We start from the raw sequence: 21,861 nt of genomic DNA on the forward strand, positions 1-21,861 counted from the left end.
CCCCCCAGCTCTCCTCCACAGCTGATGATTAGCAAAGTTTTCTCTGCTAGAATGGGCAGCTTCTGCGGGAGTACAAATAAGTAAGTGTGGGATTTTGCACACCACCTTCCCCCACCCTATTTTTTTAACTGGCTACTTTCTGGATAGAGTGATTCTCCAAGGGCCGTAAATGAGAAGCTGGATGAGTCCATGTTAACACAGGGATCTTAAAAGTGGCTATTTTCCTATACATAGCGCGTATAAAAAAGGCCTTTGACTCAGTCAGGTGGCCTTAGTGACAAGTGACCGTTTCTGCATATTGGGTCCCTCTGTTACCGCGTGTTTACTGCCATCTCCCAGCTTCCATTCCCAGAAAATGAACAGGGAAGGGGGAAAGGAGGGGCCACGTTCAGGAGTTTATGGTATTTCCCAATGTTATTTTATCCTTTAAAAAACTCGAAGACTTGTTTGTTAGTGTGTTTGTTTATTTGTTTAAGGAACGAAGCACCCAGTTTTTCCAGGTTGCTGGGGACCTGTTTGGCAGGACCGGCTGTCCGTGCTGGCCACCCAGGCAGCTGCTGGTGTGGCCTCTGTGATTGGCTGGTTCTCAGGCCATGCACTATTTTGATTTTCACTCCTGAGTTTTTTCTTCCTCTACTTTTACTTCTGTGTAAGCTAAAAGTACTGAAATATCTGCCTTAACTCTCATTCTGGTACACTTACTCATGTATTTTGAACTTTGCAAGCAGAAATATTTTCTATACTTTAAAAAAATAAAATAAAGCATTTGTTATTCTTTGGTAAGTTTGAAAGAAAGGTTAGTTATAAATTAAAGGGGTATTCTTATGAGTCAAATGAAGGCTGCTATCCTGAGAAATTAGAAATGTATTTCTTTGCAGATTTGGGTACCATTTGAGTAAGTGTGCCCACTTTTCAACAATGTGACAAACTGAACTTATTTGAGCACTTAACAATGGGCTGGCATGACTGAAGCCAGTACAGGAGGTGATGTTTGTTTCTTGTGAGAGATTCTTTTTCCTAAACATGTGTTACACTAACTCCCTGTAATAGAATATCGAGCTCAGATTTCACTAAAAATCATTTTGACCTCATCGTTCTGTATTATTTTCAAAATCTTGATTTTTATTTTACTTCCTATAAATGATCAAAATCTGCTTCCCTCACGTGTGTGTGTGAGTAACGCTGAATTTTCAGGTGTTGGGAACTCAGACTCCTGTAGGAACCACATCAATTTCTGTTGTTTCCTCCTTTAAAAAGTCATTGCATTGCTCACTGATATTAACTGAGTTCAAATTAATTTCATTTTGAAGGTTTATGTAAAATTGCCTTTGAAACGAATAGTAACAGGTTGGGTGTCAGTCACTAAAGCAAAATTTAGAAATGAATAGCAATATCCTAGGTGTTAGTCACTGATCAAATTCTATTTGTCCCAGTATGTAAATATGAAATGTTAGGAATGCGTTGTTTGGTTTTATAGGTTGGACTACCTCCAAAAAGCTTGTCTTTTCTTTTCTTCTAACAGACTCCCCTAAAGGGTAATTCCCTTTGGTAGATGTGAGACTTTATTCATTTATTTAAAAAGTCTGAGCAACTGATTAAATTGTCTGTATTTGAGAGTCTGTTAGAAAACAGGTTTATTCATCTCTTGACGTTTTTCTCCTCTCTCGCCCTCCACCTTCCTGGATTTAGCTTGCAAGACAGCTTTGAATACATCAACCAAGATCCCAATTTGGGAAAACTGAACACAAATCAGAATAACTTGGGTCCTTGCCGTACTGGAAGTAATTTAGGTAAATCAACCCCATGAATGGGTTCATTCTTTCTGAATACCACTGTTGTGGGTGTGTGTTTTGCTTTATTTGAGTTGTTGTGTTGTTTTGTTTTGTTTGCATTATCTTTAATCTGTATTTATTTTTTTGTGCGTACTTTGTTTGCCCTCCTCTGTGTGTCTCTGTCCCCAGGTCTGCTGCAGGCGTGCAGCAGCAAGCTGCTGCAGGGGGTGGCGGAAGGAGGACCTCTCCGGCTCACCCGCAGTGCTTCTTTCTTTGCAGGTTTGTGTGGAATGCTGAGTACAGTGTGACCCACACACATAGTAATCCATCCTGTGCAGGTTCTTAGCAAAAAATCCTGTTTGCTGCCTCTCTAGAAATCCAAGGGGCTCTTGAGATATTAGTTTCAAATGGAGCCAAGTTCATGGTGTTTTGAAAATTTCACCAATGAACCTCTATTGTAAATACCTTTGATAAACCCCAGAGTAAGCTGATTTTGGTCTGAAATGAGCCCTTAGTGTTTCTAAGAGGATTATATTTTCTGATTTTTGTAGGCTTCTTCTGCTACTATGAATCTTTTCCCTTTGCCATGGTATGTTTTATCCATTTATTCACCTGCATCCGTACCTGTGCACAGTTTCTTCGGAAGTCACTCTAATAAGAGCATGGAAGACATCTCTCCCTCTCTGTCTCTCTCCCTCACTCTCTCTCTCCCTCTTGCATTTAAGTAGTTTAAATGCAATCTCTAGGTTCTTCACAGGTGTAATCATCTTGGTCTCTGTGGGTAGGTAAAGCCTGAGATTTAACTGACCTTGCTAACTAAAGGCTGCTGAATGGCTGTTGTAGTCTGGCATGATTAACAAGTGTGGGGACCTTCATTACTAGCATTAAAGGTTATATTTACTGCAGAAGGTATTCTTTTCTTTTTTGTAGCCTGAAATATGCCTAAGCACCACAGTTAACTGACACCCCAATAAAACTGACACCCTCCTCCCTCCTTAGAGTGAGGAGAGCATGCTTATTTGTGCTCTTAAAGTTGTGGAAGTCAGTATGCTTTAGGAACTAGCTGGCGAGAATGTTCCTCCGGCAGGGCCCTGAGCTGAAAGTTCACTGTAGCAATGTGTCATCTGTGCTCTAGCTCAATGAGTGCACAGTTTCAGTCCGTCTGAAGCATTCCTCCAAGTCTGTGATTCTGTAGTGTTTTCTAAAATTCATGCCAGGACATGAGTTTTCCTAAGTAACTTTGCGATAATACTGTGTATGAGTGTATGTGGAAAAGAAGCGGAGGAAGAAGTATTTGAAAATGAATATAAATGTTTTCTATCTTCTAGGAGAGTGGGTTATAAACAGAGAAACATTTTTTAAAATTATGAAATGGTTTTGAAGTATTTCTCTTCCCTGAGTTGCCTATAGTTACTACTGAAACTGTAAAGACTTTCAAAACTACAGTGCTATTTAAATTGTTACTAAATATGAGGAAAAGGGCTAAAAATATCAGCCTGAGAATGTTTGTTCGTTGTATCAACTACACCAATAGTCAGTTACTCGGCTTGTAGAGACCAGCATCCCTCCAGTAAGTTTACATGGTGCAGCAGCAGAGTGAAGGCGAGCAGTCACTTGGTTTCATTTTCTTCTTATTCTCACCGTCATCTTTTTGTGTGTTTAATTTTGATTTCTAATTAATCTCTATATAAATTTATGCCTATCATCAATAGCAGTAATCTACTTTGCAATGTAAAAATTATTGTACTGAGAGTGAAACCACTTTGAAGAGCCTGGTAACATGGTTTCCTTTTGCCTCTCTCTCAGCACACAGCACTCCAGTGGACATGCCCAGCAGAGGACAGAACGAAGACAGGGACAGCGGCATTGCTCGATCAGGTATTCATACTGCCGTTGATGGGTTTTGCTAACAGAGTGGGCTGTCCACAATGGTCAGTAGCTGGGAAAATAGAAGATAGGCTTCATCTTCTTTTTTTTCCCTCCGTATTCTAAAGCCTTGCATGTTTGAAGATCTAGAACTTTGATGCTCAGCATCTAGTAGTAATTGTACAACATGGGCCAGTTTTTTCTAACATCCAAACTAATATGAGACTGATGTATTCTGAGACATTTCTTTTTAGAGGGAGGCTTCCTTGAGCCAGGTGTGCTGAGAATTTGCTTGCTGACTGTTGATTAGGAAATCAGAGGAAGGAAAGTGTGTGTGGAAGCACATGTACTCAGGACTAAGGGGGACTTACCAGCTGACTTGGTCACCCTGTCCCCTGTCCTCGCGTCGTGCGTTCGTGATTTTATCCCAGGGACACCTGTTCTCCTTACCTTAAGCCTTGACCTTTTCTAATGCTGCTTTTAAGATCTCTTGATTTCTGCTTTGGGACACAATTCTGCTCTTGATTTTGATTGTGGTTCTGATCTGAGGTAGAGTTTGTTCTATGAAAGAAAGGTAGGGAACTGATGGTCTGGAATTTGAGGACTTGGAGCTGTGTGGGGCTTTGCCTGATGAACGTACATTGGACCTGCAGCCTCTGCCTCCACAGAAGACTAGGAAGGGACACCCTGCTGGTGTCACCAGTGACGACACGCCCCCTCCACCCGCCAGGCCAGCCAGTCGGTGCTCGTATGTGCTACGACTGGGTCCAGACCTCGGATGCCTTTCCTCCTGACCATTCAGTCCTGTCTGCTTCCAGCTCTTGCCCTCGAAAGAGCTCGAAGAGGTCCTTGTGTGCCTTCTGGGTAGCACCAGCATCCTGTACCTTACTCGGTACAACTTTATTCCCAAGTTATTGAATGTAAATTGTTGCTGAGTCTCTCTGGTTTGTGTGTGTCACGTAATGTAAAGTACATAGCATTTCATTTATGGTTAAATAAACATAGTTGAGCCATTTTGCTCTACTTAAACTATTTGGAATTTTTCTGCATGGAAGATTTATCTATTCCCTTATCCATTCATTAATTAATTCAGTCAATCATTTATGTCAATATGGACTCATAGCTATATTATTTTGCACTTTGGGTTTTAACCCAATTCCACTTTATTTAGTCGCTCAAATTGTTTCATATTTGGCCACGGAAGCCATGAAGCTCCTGTGTTACTTTAACACACCCCATCAACATGTGTCTGTGTGTGGGGCCCCCATCAGTGTGTGCGTGACCTCCTGAGTGTGTGACCCTGTCATTGTGTGTGAGTGTGTATTCTGAGCACTTCCTTCCCTTCTGGCACTGCCAGGTGCTCCAGACTTGGCTTGTGGGTTTTCTGCTCCAGTGCTGGAATCAGCCATTTCTCACTGGAGCCCTGTGCTTTCATTGGAGAATGGTTTTGGGGTCTGAGATTTGGACACCAGATGTACTTAATGCTTTCTGGAGTGTCATTTCTTATAGGCCCTCTCAGCTGACAAGCAAAAAATAGGAGTTTATGCTAACTGTGTATAGACATGTGTATAAAATTGCTATCTGTAACATCTAGATCTATGTTAACTTAAAATGAGTTGGTACTGATATCTCCATTGTCAGTGACCCATTAACTTCCTTCCCTTGCTTATTTGTGAACTCCCACTCCAACCTCGGGAAACCTGGCTCCCACCATTTGCCGTCCGTTTGATTGGTTCACTTCAGTATGCACACGTAGCCATGTCAGAGTTGCTAACTCGTACCCCTGAAGGAAACGACTTTAGTGACTAGAGTACAGGCTCACGGGCAATTCCTTTTACCTTTAGTCTCACACGTCCACTCATCTCCAAAGTTACGTAGGTCAGCACCTTTCCAGATCGGGGAATTTTTGCAGCGACTTGTCCCAGCCCAGAGGAATCTCTGAGATCACAGCTGACACCTGCTTATCTTGCACCTGGCTTCCTGCATGCTACCAGAAACTCTGACTGCACAAGGCAGTTTTGAAGAATAATTTGCAGATTAAAACTTTTTTTCTCTCGATAGTCTAGTAAAGAAATAACTTTAGAAAAGATTTTTTTGTTGTTTGCTTTTTAAATCATTGCTTATAGGGAGACACAGTCCAGGATAAAAATAGGAATTTTAAAGGAGATTTTGCAGTTCTCCGTCAGAAAGAAACCAGAAGTTTTTTGTCCTGGCCTATCAGTTCCTTATCCCCTTCTGCAGGCAACCTCCAAAGGAGAGAATAGATGGAAGAACTTACTGCACGTTTATCTTCACCTTTAGTTATTATGCAACTTGTTCCGTGCAAAATATCCTCTGGGAATACAAAGAAACCACGTGGTGTTAAATTCTTAAACGAATTTACTCTGTTATTAGAGAACTAAATTATTTTTGTGGTTTCCCCTGTAAGACCAGTTTGATACAGTGAAATTAAGGGAGGAAGTAGGAAGGGTAGCACCAATTTCTGACTAGCCAGCCATCAAGCCACATTTGTTTGTTGAATAACAATTTTCCAGCCCCCCGTGTTGTTAAGCTGTACCAGTATTGGGGAGGCTTTTGAAGAAAATTAAAAGTACAGCATCTGCCCTCAGGAAGAGTTACATGTAAACCAGGACTTAAAATACAGTGGTTTTTCCAAATAAACTTATTTTCTTGAAAATAAAGTACAATGCAGTGTGGTAAGTACTACCTCGTAAACCACTGTGGGAACAAAGAGGAAGAGTAAGTGCCTTTGTCTGGGAAGTCAGACGATGGCCTCATGGGAAACATGGCATTTGAGCGACAGCTTGTAGGCGGAAAAGGACTTCACGGGAACTTAGGAAGAGAGCATTTCTGAAAACAGTTTGTGCAAGGGTGTGGGTTCTTGAGCACACCCCGTTAGTGTGCTGGCACACAGGGTTGGGGGTGTCGGGACGATGGAAGGTCAGGCCGGCTGTGGAAGGCCATTTGGAAGGTGCCGGTGCCAGGCTAAGGCATTTGGATTTAATCCTGTTAGCGGAGCAGCTGAGGGGTGTAGCCTGATTGCCCATATTTTAGATCCACGTGGTGCTTCACAAACTCTGCTCCAAGGAAAACTGGACCAATATGGTTATTGCTAAAATAGATTGTTGGCAATACTTTTTCATTTAGCAGTGGTGAAGTGGCTGAGGGGGATGGATAGTAGATTTTTTCCACATTAACTTTATTTCAGCATAATGTTTCCAGACTTATGGGGCTTCTTGCCACTGTGTGTGTGTATCACTAGTATAAAATGATTATCTGATTTAGCATACACTTCTGAAAAGTAGTCCATTTTTTTTTCCTCTTCAGCCCATTTTGGAATAGTATCTTAGAAAAATATACAACTTTCCCCCCACCCTGGGTTATCCAGTAGATTTTTGTAGTAACAGAGAGGAAAGAAAATCTTAATTCTGATCTACTCTTAATGCATTTTACTCCTTATAATAAATACCCCAGTGCCTATTCGCATAGTGAGTGACACGCACGGGATGGGGAACCGGAGCAGCGAAAAGATTGTCCAACTCACTCCCGTAACAAGTTATAAAGACTGTTTTTTAAAGATATGTCTCTCATAAAGGAATACACCAAAAATAAGCTCACAATAATTTTTACATTGTAATATTAGTGGTTCCTCAAAAGTCTTTGCCTTACTCCCTGAATTTTAAGAATGTAATATTCATAGACTTTTACTCATTATAAGTTTGAGAATCATTTTTCTAGGGTCATTGAGGAAGATGAGAAGTAGAACTGGGGGACGAGAAGAAGTATTGTTGCTTATCAGAAGATTGCAGGCAACCTAAATGTTCATCAGTGAGGACCGGCTGGAAGACATACTTCCCAGCAAAGGAATACCATGTGGCAATTAGAAGGATTAAGCCAGTTTAGCATGTGCCTTGAAATAGGAACGTTCTCTTAGGGTGTATTATTTATGTTTCCTAAAAAGACATATACAGGATCTCTCTTACTGCATGTAGAGATAAATAAGTACAATCACAATATATCTCTGGAAGGAAGGGATACGAGCCGGAGCAGGTATGGAGGGGAAATACATTCTCATTGAATCCTCTTTTGGATATTTTGAATGTGTCCTCTGTACATATATGAATCAGAAATATAAATTATTTTTAAGAGGTTCTTTTAGTGGTTGCCATTAGAAAATTTTCAAGTAAAGTCTTGGGAGAGAAGAAAGATGAGTTCCAGCCCTACCGGGGGTGAGGCTGGCAGGGCTCGTGCCAGATGGGGTGCGGGCGATGGTGGGGGGTGGGGACACAGGAGCTGGGCGACTCTCCAGCTTCTAACTCGGGGAAGGAAGCAGAGGGTGGCGCCGCTGGCTGGTTAGGGGAAAGCTGGAGGGCGTCTGAGGAGACGGATATTAAGATACTTTTTTATTAGAAGTGTCTGTATGTTCTCCAGCTGTGAGCAGTCAGGTGTCATTTAGAAATGGGAAGCTGGCTCCGAAAGAGGTGGGTTGGAGTGGAAGTGAACTTTGGAAATCTCGGGTGCACGAGTCGAGTGCGGTTCAGAGGACTAGGGTTGAGACCAGAGTCCCTGAGCCTTGTTAATACGTCACCTTAATTCACATTTAGATCCTCTTTCTCATCAGAATGTCCATGTCATCGACAAGAAAAATAATTTCCCCATTCTCTGTGCAACTTCATTTCCTCTGTTCTTAAAGGTAGTAAAATAAGCTGAAGATTAGTGTGAGTAAAACTTGTAACATGTACTTTCAAACGTTTGTATCGAAGGGTTTTACAGCGAACCTCCCTGGTAAGAAGGCAGGCCATCGCAGTGGTTAAATAGGCTGCGTTTGGGCCACCGTGCAGGGACAGGATGCCCCACACCCAGAATGTGGTTTGGGTATAAGGCCGGTGACAGCACATGCACACCCGGAGGATACGAGGGGATTCGTTACCCACAGAATGAGGCTTTCTGGTGCGAGCGAGTGGGCTTCCCAAGCTGGTCAGAAAATGACTTGGAAGATGGAAAGGAGACTGTTTTGGAGTTTTATGGTGGTTAGGGGGAGGACCAGGGTGAGGGGCCCTGCGTGTGGTATGAACTTCCCGCTGGCTCCGAAGGAAGGAGCACCCAGACTTTCTCATCTGCTTGCCCAGATATGGGGCAGCAGGAAGAAGGAAGAAGGTGGTGGTGAAGCTTAAAAGCTCTCAGCAGTGAAATATCAAGAAATGGAGGGCTCGTTGAGCAATACAAAGCAACATCCCATTTGTACCCGAACCCTTACTGACTTACCTGATACAGTGCTTTGCAGAGTTGCAGGAGTCGAGGAGTGCACTGCTCCCGATGGCCGTCAGTGCAGGGAGAAGTCCACGGCGCCCCGCTGACCTTGCACATGTCCGTGTGGGCAAAGGCTTGACCTTCCCCTTGTCTGAGTCTTGTCAGTACAACCTGTGCTCCTCAGGGGACACGAGAGAATGGGGAGCCTCTAAAGAGCTGCTAGGCGGTCCTCTGCCACTCACTTCTCCATCTCTCCTGGGCAGTTGACAGGAGACGGTTTCTCATCCTCTATGGGCTCCTGATGGATGCGATTCGGAGCTTTCTGCCCAGCCCCATCATACTAGATGTAAAGCTGCCTGGCTGGGTCCAGGATGGCTCCTCCCAGCAACAGGGGCTCCCACAAATTGTGTTGCCGGCATCCGACCCCTTTTGTGTCAGTGGTGGTCTTTTTGGTACGGGGGATGAGGATCAGTGGGCACTGGCACCTTTTCGCTGCTGCTGCTTCTCACCGTCTGATGAGCTGAGAAGTGATAAGCGCTCCACATCTAAACATGTCTTGTATCTTCACTGTCAACTCTTTACCTTGGCTTTTGCCTTGCTTTAAAAATATGCGAACTTGGCAACCTGTACTGTAGCTTGAGCAGAACTCAGTTTCTTCATTTCTTTGATTGCTTTTATTTCCAGGAAGACCTTTGGTCCTCTTCTGGAACGGATACTTATTTTCTTCTATCTCACAAATTTGTGGACTCTTTCACTTGAGCCTTTCCTTTCTAGACTTGCCACCATGATTTCAAAACACCTTAATTTTTAAAAAGAGACATTACATTTTAGAGTAGTTTTAGGTTCACAGCAAAACTGAGTGGAAAGTACAGAGATTTCCCATAAAGACCTCCTTCTGCCTCATGCATAGCCTCCCGCATTGTTAATGTCGCCACCCTCCATTGTTCAGGAATAAATGGGTGCTAGTTGCAGAGTCCTCCTTGAGCAGGAGGGTAGAGAGGAACATAAACAGTTTTAAAGTGGAAGTTAACCAGGTGCAAAATGTTAGCAGTAATCTGGTGGTGGGATTTTGGCTAATTTTCTGATTAGTGCACAAAACTGCAAAAGTCTCTGCAATCTGTACATGCATCAACATTTTTTTAATCATAAAAAGTTCTAAAAAGTGATACTAAAAATATTAAGGAGTGTTAGACATAGCACTTTTAAAGCTGAAATTGAGCCTATGAATAATTTAAAAGTCTCACATAATTGGGAGACTTTTTGCTTTACCAGCTCACTGAGCTGATGGGGAACATAGCTGGGCTTAACTCCTGTGCAGAAACCCCCCAGTGCCCCCTGGGGGCCGGGCCCCGGGGCACAGGTAGTGCGCACCAGCTGGGCAGAGCCCGGGCAGCTGTGTGTAGCACGCTCCTCAGGTGGACGGGGTGGGCAGCAGGGCTCCAGTGTTGCAGCACACTGCACTGCCTTTCGGACCGTGAGCCCCGCCAGCATCAAATGCACTCACATCGACCAAGCAGACAGCTGAATCCACCTCTTCTCGTGAAAAATGACAGTAGGTTGTGCACCAGAGTTAGGCCTGGTTTTGTATTTGAGAGTTGTAACTATCATTTTTCATACAAATCTTATTAAGTAATATTAAGATACTTTTGATGAGGAAATGCTGGATAGCTCCAAGCCAGCACTTTAGCTTAATATTTCGTTCATATGCCATAAAAATTCTTATTCAGCATTTTTAATGACGAGAGAAGGCATAAGTCTCTTCTCTTTTATTTCAGCTTTTTGCCTTTTCATGTCTCTATTATACAAGTCCTAGTTTCTCTTCGTAATTAGCTAATTAGCATTAACCATTTAGTACTCCAAAATGTCTTAATTAGTCCAGCTTTTCCAAGAACTGTCAGAGAGAGTGTGAATAGCTTATATTCACTGTGTGGGGCACTGTGCTAAACATTTTATATGGTTACTTTAATCCTCACAGGAATCTGAGGAAATAGGTCAGTGTTTTTTGAACTTTTCTTTTGTCTGCAACACATGCATCTTTATAGATGACAAATAAAAGTTCTACAAGTTAATATTGACACTGTATTATACTGTTTCCTTCCTTTTTCGATGTTTGTTCTGATGTACTAAACAGCTCATAGCTGAGACTCAGCACTTCATAGTCCCCACTGTACAGGTGAGGAAGCCGATAGGTTAAGTGGCCTATATCCAAGTGTCGCAGCTGGTAAGTCGCAGAGATGGGGTTTGAACCAGGAGCCTGAGCTCCTACCCAGTATAGTAAACTGAATTATAGAGCATAACAATTTCTAGAACAAATTGGACCTCAGGGGCGGCATCTCCATCTTGCTTCTGTGATGGGAAAAAGTGTTTATAAGTACTACCCTTCAGTTGTGTGCTTCACCTGCCAAGAGAAGCTGATTTGCTCAGCAGAACACACGCAGAGACAGGGGACCCTGAAGATTTGGGGGTAGGGAGCAAAGATCTTCGGATCTTATAGGGGACTTTGAGACCTTTGGGGGCGGGGCAGAAATGTCTAATAGGGATTTTTTTTATTGAGTAATTTTTTATGGCTTTGAGGAAAAGCTTTCTTCTATCTCCTTTAAAAATCCTCAGTAAAATTACCAACTCACTGATGTTTGAAATGTGGATTTGATTTTGGAGATTTAGGGAAGGCTTAAATCAAGGCTGAAACCAGGTCAGAACAGAGGCCACCTGCTGGGACCAGCCACATGTGGGTAACACTTTAGTGTAGAAGTGCTGTATATTCAGCAAACATTTATTAATCATCTGTTGTATTCAGGGCACTGTCCTGGGTACAGGGGTGCGAAGCATCCCATAGGCCTCGGCTGTGGAAAGAACCTTGAGTCATTATGTTTTGTGGCCTGGGAAGTTCACTGATGTTTTTCTAGACTCGAAGCTTCATGCAGGCCGATGTGTGTGTGTCCCTGATGCCTAGCACAACACCCAGCACATGGTAGACACTCAGCATTAGCTTATTGATTATTGGCTAATAGCCCAGTAACTCTTGCAGTGTTTAAGAACCGAGGTCAGAGAGTCAGGTTATTTCCATCTGCCTGTAAAAGCATAAGTAGAAATGTAACCGTCATTTGGAGAAACTGCTTTATCAACTGATATCTGGGAGCATATTGCCCTGTGGTTACTGAAGTCACTTTCCTTTGTTCAGTGATTTGCTTCTGAAAATGTTGACCAGCTATCTCTAACACCCCATTTCCTTTGCCACTGGACTGACACTTCGGTGTCTGTTTCCTTAGCCCTAGGGAAGTAAAGGGAGAAAGCCTGTCTCCTCCTTCCATTCTTCCAAATCATTAGACATCCGTCAAGCAGCTGTGATTTGAAAGAAACCCTTTGCCTCCCTTGGAGGGACCAGGCCCTCCCTGCCCAGGAGAGGAGTCTCGGCCGCAGGGCAGCTCACTCGGACTGCAAGCCCGGGTGCAGGCAGCTGATGTTCTTCTGTAGCAGGAGGAAGCAGAGAGAGGCTCGGAGGCAAATAGGTAACCCAAGGAGAAAACATGTAAGACTGAGACTAGAGGCTGTGGATGGGGGGACGGGTGGATAAATATTGTGTGTTTGGAGATAGAGAGCAGGGAAAAGGATATTATGTGGAGCAACCACTCATTTGTCTAGATTTCACCTCAAAATAGCGAGTGAAGAAGCAGTCAAGAGGAGGCAGTGTGTGTAAGTAAACATCATGCATGGAGTTGGTTACCAGGGTAGCGATATAAATGATTATGTTATCTGGGCCATTTAATGAGAAATCCTCTCTCTGCCCTCCGGCTGAATGAGTAATAATTACTCTGCATTTGTAATATGGGGCCTGGTAATTGATGCACTTGCTGGGTCTGTAATCCCTGTTTCTTTTAATTTGTTTTCTTTGCTGTACCTAAGTCTCTGTAAGAGAGAAGTTATGTCTCCCCCTGCTGGATATGACTGGTAGAACCTGAAAATTTAGGTTCCTTGGCACGTATTTTTTTATGTACCTACTCAGGACTCATTACCTCAACTTTTGATTTTTACCTTTTCCTCCCCACAGCCTCTCTAAGCAGCCTTTTGATTACACCTTTCCCATCACCAAGCTCGTCTGCGTCCTCTTCCAGCAGTTACCAGCGCCGCTGGCTTCGGAGTCAGACCACAAGTTTGGAAAACGGCATCATTCCCAGGAGGTGAGCTGCATGCAGGTCTCCTCCGGCTGAGAAGGGTACCCATGCAGGCAGCTGGATGGGACCACAGGACACTGTACTCGCCTGGTGTCAAGGGGACAAGGGAGCTGAAACTTTTTGATGAGCTTCAGGTTAGCATGAAAGTTCACAAGTTAGAAGCTTCCTGGAAAGAAGAAATAAAAACAATCACAAAATGCCTCCTGGTTTGGAAGACACTGGGGAATACCTGGGTGGTTGTGTTGTGTATAAGCTACATTTGCTGTTAATTTAGAATGAGTGTGCTCTATGTTTTAATTGGCTCCCTTTCAGGTGTGACTCTTGTACGTTAGGAGGGTAGAGTGAATCTCTTCCTTATGGGGACACCACTGTGACCTTTGAGAATTTATGAACTCAAGGATTGTGACTTACTTTCTTTGTAAAACTCAAATTCTTAAACAGTCATGAATTGGGTTATGAATAGGGGTGGCATTGAGATATCTTCTGCTTTCAGTTGATTTTTATTTTTAAAATTTTTAAATTGCAGTTGACATTCCGTATTATTTTACATTAGTTTTATGTGCACAGCATAGTGGTTAGAAATTTGTATAATTTACAAGGCAATTCCCCTAATAATTCTAGTACCCACTTGGCATGCTTTTAGATCTAAAGTTTAGTTAAAGTGTACACTTTTGGCTTATGCTGCTGTTACGTCAGAAGCCTGCAATCTCTTCTTTCTACAATCCAGAAACTCAGAAGGGAATTAAGATAGGTTGTGCCTATGAAAATCCACATGGAAATTGTTGGATTTAGTAAGTGAGTGGTAATTACCACGTGTAGGGAATCTGGGAAGGTGTAAATGTGATTTAGGTACTTGCCTGCATTTAGATAGTTTGAAGGTACACACCATGGATAGTGGTATAAGGACCTTAAATGATCAGTGCTATGGAGAGGCATTGAGTGCTTTGGGACTTGGAGAAGGGAGAGAGCACTTGCTGGTGGTTGTGGGGGAAACTGGGGGGTCTTTCATGAAAGACATGGTGCTGAAGTGATAAGCTGAGAAACCAGGATTCAAGGTGTACATATGGCACAGGGCAGGCTGCTTGTCTCTCCTCCTGTTGCTCTCAAGACAGTAGGGAGCAAGACCAAAAGTAAAAATCATGGCCGCATTACTCACTCACTGGAGATCTGCCTTTTGGTTGATGGACTTTGTGCAGAACGGTGAAGAGCTTGGCATTTGGTGTGGGGACACGTCCCAGCTCTGCCATGCACTAGATGAACGAGGTAGTCAGCTAGCCGGGGTTCCAAGTGCTGTTTCCTCACCTGCAGCGTAGCCGTCCTAGTGCCCGCCGCACCGCATTGTCAGGAAAGTTAAAAGGGACACAGCAAATCACGTCAGGCTGGCATGAGGTGCAGTGAGTAGAATGTTGGCCAGTCCTATTCCTATTGCCGTCCTTATCATTGCTACTGCTGCAGCTGCCAGGAGAAGGTGTCCCACCGTCCTCACGGTCATTGCGGCGACTTCTGCGGTTGGAAGAAATAGGTGGAGCTTAGAAGCCTTTGCCTTCAGACATCTTCCCTTGACTAAAAATGCTTTTCCATCCTTTCAGGTGTGAATCTGGAGTTGGGTAGCAATCTCCAACCCAGTCCTCCCAAACTCTTCAAAACCTGTCATTTGAATTGAGACCTGGCTTTGGGAATTAATGTATTTTTAGTGAACTCACACCTAAAATAGGTATCTTGGGCTCAAATGTGAAAGTGCTGGGTCCCTTGTTCAAAAAGCAGGAAAAAGTGCTGTTAAAGAGTACTAAAATGTAAAATTTTCCCTTTAAAAATATTTTACTTATATTACTACATGCAATAGGAATAATAGTGACATGTGAATAAAAACATAAATTGACCTGGTTGGTTTAGCTCAGTTGTTTGGGCATTGCCCTGTAGATCGAAGGGTCACAGGTTCAATGCCCGGTCAGGGCATATGCCTAGGCTGCAAGTTTGATCCCCAGTCAGGGTACAGCTGGTCAGTGTTTCTCTCTCACATTAATGTTTCCCTTTCTTTCTTCCTCCCTCCCTTCCCCTTTCTCTGGAAACAATAAAAGAAAAAAATGAATGATAACAAATTTATAAATTACAAAAAGTAATACTTCAATGTCACAATTTTATGTAATATAAGAAATAGTAATAATGCAGTACCTTCATTTATTGTAAGATTTCTCTGGCTCACTTTTCTGCAAGTTCATTTGTTTACATTATCAAAATTTATACATTAATTGATGTAATTTATACATCAGTTGATGTATAAGCAGTGTTAGTGACTCCTGGCAAATTCAAGATGGCAAATATTTTTGATAATTTTTTTTACTTGGAGAAAGATCTTTCTGCTGATGCAACTGTTCCTGGAGCTTTGTAGGTTATGACAGCATTGAGATACATTTCTGATTGACTTTCAAAATGTAAGTTTTTGTACATCTAGATCGGTTGATTCTTGTGGAATAGTTTTTCTAAAAAGATCTAATTCTTCACTCAAATCCATTTTGTGTAAGTCTGAATTTAATTTTAAATGTAAATTTATACAAGGTTATTTTAATCTTTCCTCTGACATTTCCCGTAACTTAGGGAAGTCTTAAACTGAAAGTGTCTTCATGAGTTGTATATAATTTAAAATGTTTTATGCATCCTATCACTGCATCTTCAACTGTATGGAAAAATTAGTTTCATGCTGAGCTTCCTTGTTAATAATTTCTTCATCTGAAGCTTCATATGAAAATAGCAGGGGTTTCTGTCCAGTGCATCAGTCTTTACATTTACATTCTATTTCTGTGCCTCTGGATATGTGATTTACAACGTTGATACAGTTTTCAAAACCAGAGATTATAAACTCTGAAGAATTCCAGTAACTTCCTGATATGCTTTTTTGCAGTGTGCACTCTAGGCTCTTGCTCTGGAGTATTTACTGCCCTGGGGCTCAGGTCTGAGAGCTCAGTGTTGGTGCAGAGTGCATAGGGTCAGCCCTGATGATGGATGGACAAGCCGGCCTCCCACCGTGGGTCACAGCCCTGGCCAAGTCTTTCCCCTTGCTCACAGTCGTGACCGCTTCTGCTGCTGCTGTCACCATCACCAATCTGGGCCCAGGTCTCAGCCTTGCCAAGTTGGGGGCCTTGTGGCACCCTGGATCATTCAGACACGTGGGCGTGTGCCTGACCACCAGGCCAGTTACTCATCGTCTGGGTTGCATGCCCTGGGGCATGACTGCCACCTGCTCCGTAGTCTGGTACCTTTACCGCTCACACACATGCTTCGTTGTCCATCAGACTTCCCTTACAAGTTCAATAATAAAATTATTAAGAATTCAAGGTAGCAACTGCAGAACATTAAACCAAACCTGGGGTCTTCCCAGGGCAGGCAGGGCTCCCTGTTGAGTGGATGCCTGCCTGTGGAGTGGGCGTGGAGTCAGTACTACTTGTCACTGAGAATGTAAGCACCAAGGACATTTAGAGTCGATCCCTGTGCCTGTGAAGATCCTTTCACTGAAAGGCTATGCAAGTGTGTGGGTGGGAAAATTAATGTCTTGTGCTAGACAGAACAGTGGGTACCAGAAATGTGATTGCCTCTGGCTTTGAGAGAAAATTCACAATAGTCAAAAAACGTTTTTGCTAAGAGAGTTAAAGGTAGACAGGGAGGATATTCCCAATCTTAGCTCGTAGTTCCACATTGACACCCGTGCCTCAAGGCCCCCTGCTGTGCCCAGTGGTGAACTTCAGTTCCTGGGTGGGGAGTCAGGCTGAGCAGTTAGCAGTTGGGACTGCCCCGGCGGTGGGGGGCGGAGCTGCAGAGCCTTCATCCCTTAGTGAGGCTGTTGATACCCTGAAGGAGCAAGGTATAATGTCCCAGAAAAGCTTTTGACTTGAATGATTAATGATTTGACTTTGTGTGGAACCGACCATATAAAGTTGCTGATGGGATCTTCTTTGACCCACAGTAATGGAGTTTTCATATGTTCTGAGGTGCCCATAGATTCAGCATAAGTCCAAAGTTGATATCAACAATTAGACCAGGCAGCCCTGATACCTAGTACAGATCACTGAGATGCACTTAAATGATCAGAGTTTTGGCTCTTTTTGTGACCTTGAGGTACTCATAATGTTTGTAAATGCTTATGTCAACAAGATGCTTCATGATTTTTTTACGAGGAGAACAAGTTAAGTGGGTGGCGGTGGTCTTTCCCTGACCCAGAGGCCCATCACCTGAGGCGACTACGCCCAGCTCTCCCTGGTGCCCAGCTCTCCCTGGTGCTCCCGCTGGCAGGGCACCTCCCGCGGCCCAGGCAGCAGCAGACAGATCGGGCGTCGGGCGGGGCCCCTGGTCGTTTCCAGTGTCCGAGGAATGAGCCCGACCTAGAAGACAGACAGACCCTGGGTTCTAATCCAGCGTTGTCCCTAACAGGTTTTCTGTTCCTAAAGCAAGTTGATGAATCCCTGTGCCTCAGCTTCTGCATTTGCAGAAATGATCTGTGACACCTTACCTGGAGGTGGCTAAGGGTAATATAAGGGTAAGGGTAATATAAGGGTAAGATAAGATCAAGTATTTGGGTGCACACCTGAATTAGTTATGTATTTGTGTATATATATATGTATGTATGTATTATTTATCCTTGTTCAAGGATATGTTTACTGATTTTAGAAAGGGGGAGGAAGGGAGGAAGAGGAGGAGAGAAACATCAATGTGGGGGAGAAACGATAATGGGTTGCCCCCTGTGCGAGCCCCAGCCTGGACCAACCCAAAACCTTGGCATGTGCCCTCGCTGTGCATTGAGCCCACCACCTTTCAGTTTATGGGACAGTGGCTCCTACCAATTGAGTCACGCTGGCCTGGGCGATGCCTGAATTTTTAAAAATACTTGGAAACATAACCTTTATTGTGGAATAATTCTTAAAATATAATTATAGTACCACATGTCCTGATTTGTTCTAGTTTAAATGGTTGGTCCAAGACTACAGAATGAAGCTCAGTTGCTTTAGAATTCAGTAGAGAGATAACAGTGAAGCAAGTAAGAGCTACCCACACTGTGACCGCTGTGGGAGTTTTTCAGAAATTCAGTAGGGGGCGCTCTCTGCTACATTAAAGTGGAGGTGGTCATTGTTTACAGGGTAGAGATGAAGATGATACATAAATCTGCATAGGGTTCAGTGTTTATTGCAATTTGATTATTAAAGACCACATTGGCCAAAGACGAATGGGCTGATATGGTCATTTTGCTTTTGACAAAGAAGGGAAATAGGAAGTAGACAAAAAAGGGTTGCAAGGAAGTGCTGGTATCTAATGAGCTCAGAATGTCCGGTACAGAGTAGAAATAAACTGGTGTAGGAAAACAAATTATAGTACAGGTACGGCGTAAAAGAAGAGGGAGCACTGTGTGCAATTAAGTAAAATTCTAAGAGCCTCAAGGATTTTTTCCTGGCGAGCAGAGATCATTAGGATCTGGAAATTTCTAGGAGAAAACAGGGGATGGTTTATTGTGATGCGTCACATGTACGACAGCACCTGAGGATCGTGTCCTTCCAGAGGCACTGCTGCTAGTGAGGGTCTTTACTGACGTGTCAACCACGCCCGCCTCTCCGGCTCCTTGCTTCAAATCAGGAGAAACGAGAACACGTTTCTCTGAGGTTAGAACAAGATGTCTGTCTCCTGTCCTTTAAACATAAAATAGCTTTCCTTACCATAAACCTTTTGATGTAATGTATGTTTTTGAACATGTGGGTATACTTGAAATCACAAGCTTATTGGAAGACCATGAATAGAGCACTAAATAAGAAATTTAAGGCCAAGAGGAGGAGTCTAACTGCCTCACATTCTGCAAAGCACGAGTAATTGCCATGTTGTAATTTGTAGTCAAGGAAGTGGAGGGAGTGGCGTCCTGCTGTACTTGGCAGGGAGACGAGTGTAACTGGTGGAGTCAGTGCGTAAGAGAAAGCTTACTGTGTAACTGTTGATACCGTGTGCCCAGCTAGGTGCTTTCATTTGCAGTGTGATGTCCGTGGCTTTGATTTCTTTTTAGAAAAAAAACAAATTTGTTTATTTTCACTCTTGCTGTTCATAGCTAATGTGACTATTGTGCTGGTTTTTTCAGAACAGTTAAATGAAAGACATGGTCGGCCCATGTTTGTGAGGCTTAGTGATAACGGGGATACATGGTAATGGGAAAAAACAAATTGAATATATATTAAGGATTTATTGGCTTCTTGATTCTCTTGTCACAGAAGCAGAGTCCCTCCAAAGAATCTTAAGTTTGTTGAGAACTTGCCTAGGCCAGGAGAGAGGTGGACCTTTGGGTTTGGGGGGTTGCCCGGAGAGCTAAATCAGCCTCATGGCCTCATCTGAGCACTTACAGGAGTAACTTCATCTAATTTGAATAGCCCTGGGAAAGGGAACCTCAACTGCCTGTAAAGAGTCAAAGTATGATCCTTGGTGAAATGGAATACCACATGGGATCCTTTCTCTTCCCACCCTCTCATCCACTGGTGTCTGTCAACCAGAGAACAAAGGGCCCATGTTCTGAGTGAACAGGTACTTCACACCTTTTCGCGAACACCACCAACCTGATCCAAAATGGTCCAAGGGAAAAGGACCAGGAGTCTAACAAGGGGACAATGGAAATTACTCTCAGTTTCTAAGTTTTCTTTCACGTTAGGATAGTAAGGGGTTGTAAGCTGATATTTTCATTTTTCATGACACAATTATTGGAGAGACCGAGTTAGAGGTAGGTCAGCTCCCAGATGAGACTCTCGAGTGTTCTGGGTCAGCATCTCACCGTCGTCCCCTCACGTCAGAGCTCATCTCCCGTGTGACTCACTGATGCAGCTCTTCAAACTGGTTTCCCTCCAGGTCAACTGATGAGACGTTCAGCTTGGCTGAAGAAACCTGTAGTTCTAATCCTGCCATAGTGCGGAGGAAGAAAATTGCCATCAGCATCATCTTTTCCCTGTGTGAGAAAGAAGAGGCCCAGAGGGATTTCCAGGACTTCTTTTTTTCTCATTTCCCCCTGTTTGAGTCTCACATGAACAGGCTGAAGAGTGCAATTGAAAAGGTAATAAGGGGCTAATCTTACTCAAATAGTGAAGTGATTATGGGTCTTGGAAGATGGTCAAGTCTCTTTGTTGAGGTACCAGATCACTTACTTTCCTAGAGAACGTAGATCATCTGCAGCAGCGATGGGTCCTTTGGCACATTGGTGTCATACATCAGACGCTGCGTGGCTTTAGGAGAGGAGTCGACTGCTTCCCGATGACTTAGGCGTCACTGCCTTGAGTGTTTTGATTATAAAGCCCAGCAGCTAGTTAATACAGCAGTGTCTTCGCCGAGAGTGATTTGGTTTGTTTCTTTTCAACGAAGGCCATGATCTACTGTCGGAAGATAGCAGAATCAAGTCTCCGTGTCCAGTTTTACGTAAGCCGTCTGATGGAAGCCCTGGGAGAATTCAGGTAAATACGCAGTTTGTCAAATCCAACAAATCGGTGAGAGGCAGTAGCAGCGGCAGCCATGGACCTAGGGCAGCAGAGCCCGTGACTTGGAATCGCTGGGGGCTGGCAGTGACTAGTCGCTCCAGCAGCCCTTTCCTTGGAGATGGAAACAGATCAAAGAAGTAAAAAATCTAAGTCGCACAGCACAAAGTACTCCTCACTACTGCCTGACAGACAGTCCTCAATATGATTTTTGTTTTTTTTAACAGAGTAAATGGAGAAAACTAATATTCTAGTGTCTGTTATAAGCCTGTTCACATTTGATACCATCCTCACAAAAGCCCGAACAGCAGGCACTGTGGCCCATTGTATGCACGTGTAACCTTGAGTTCAGGGGTGCTCGTCCAAAACATGGATGGAGAGGGCATGTGTGTCAGGGAGGCACACATTCCCGCTTGCCGGGACAGTCCTGGTTTATGCCCAGTGTCCTCCCAAAGATGTCCTGCTCTGGACATTCAATCACATCACCACTCTAGTGTGTCTTCATTGTTAACTTCTAAGTAATGATTTTTGTACTCAGGATACTAGTTTTCTAGCGTCCTTGCCCTAATGTCTGGGTGGAGAGGCGACCTGCTTTGGGTAGCAGGTGGGAATCTCTTCCGCCACGCTGAGCTGGGACTGTCACACCATTTCTCAGAGCCACCTTCTCGAAGGGGAAGGGATCCCACTCCAAAGCAGTCGGGGGCTAATGAGTCAAACTCTTACTCTGTAGCTGAGGAATAAAAAGTTGTACAGTTCTTATTGTTAGAACATTTTTGTGATGCTTAAAGTATATGCTGGTGAACTCTATAAAACCACTTGGAGGAGCAAAATCCTGGGTTATGTATAAAGTACACAAGTAATATCTTAGTCATTACCTGGTGATAGCTAAGACCTAAGCCATATATGTCAGAAATAGGTAGTGTGAAGTGCTTTTTGCTGACAGTCTGATGATTAGTAAACTTTCTACAGTTTGTGAGGATAGCACTGAACTTGCTGTTGCTCTGTTGTGGTCAGACTGGAAGCTGACTTGTACTTGAGAGTCTGTACTTGAGATTGCTAGTTGATGAGAGTATCCATTTTTCAGATGTCAAGAATCTGGAAGTATAGAACCAGAAGGCCTCACTGCAGTGTACATAGAGTTGTTCTTCACACTTCAACTGCCTGTCCCCACAGGAATGGGGACAGAATAAAGCACTAGCATTTGGAGACCTTAGTTTTGGTAAATGAATCCCAGTTCCATGTGACCATAATTTTTCATTGCTGCCTAAGTTGGCGGATGATGTGTTTTTTGCCAAAGTAGAATTCTGTTGTGTTCAATTGTTT

General features: G+C 43.5%; 1 protein-coding gene across 4 annotated transcripts in view; it reads left to right on the top strand.

Moving 5' to 3' along the window:
- FNIP2 (folliculin interacting protein 2) overlaps positions 1-21,861 on the top strand; it is a 121,288-nt gene that overhangs the window by 66,081 nt on the left and 33,346 nt on the right. For 2 of the 4 annotated variants that reach the window (XM_045831002.1, XM_045831001.1), the window contains exons 5-11: positions 9-80; positions 1,690-1,790; positions 1,962-2,051; positions 3,579-3,650; positions 12,937-13,066; positions 19,922-20,123; positions 20,429-20,517. In XM_045831002.1, the coding sequence (XP_045686958.1) occupies positions 9-80; positions 1,690-1,790; positions 1,962-2,051; positions 3,579-3,650; positions 12,937-13,066; positions 19,922-20,123; positions 20,429-20,517 (756 nt within the window). The remainder of the gene's footprint in view (positions 1-8; positions 81-1,689; positions 1,791-1,961; positions 2,052-3,578; positions 3,651-12,936; positions 13,067-19,921; positions 20,124-20,428; positions 20,518-21,861) is intronic. The other 2 variants (XM_045831005.1, XM_045831004.1) reach the window with 1 other exon arrangement.

This window comes from Phyllostomus hastatus, unplaced genomic scaffold (assembly GCF_019186645.2).
Source record: "Phyllostomus hastatus isolate PE091 unplaced genomic scaffold, TTU_PhHast_1.1 phas_contig_159, whole genome shotgun sequence".
In the NCBI taxonomy this organism is placed as follows: Eukaryota; Metazoa; Chordata; class Mammalia; order Chiroptera; family Phyllostomidae; genus Phyllostomus; species Phyllostomus hastatus.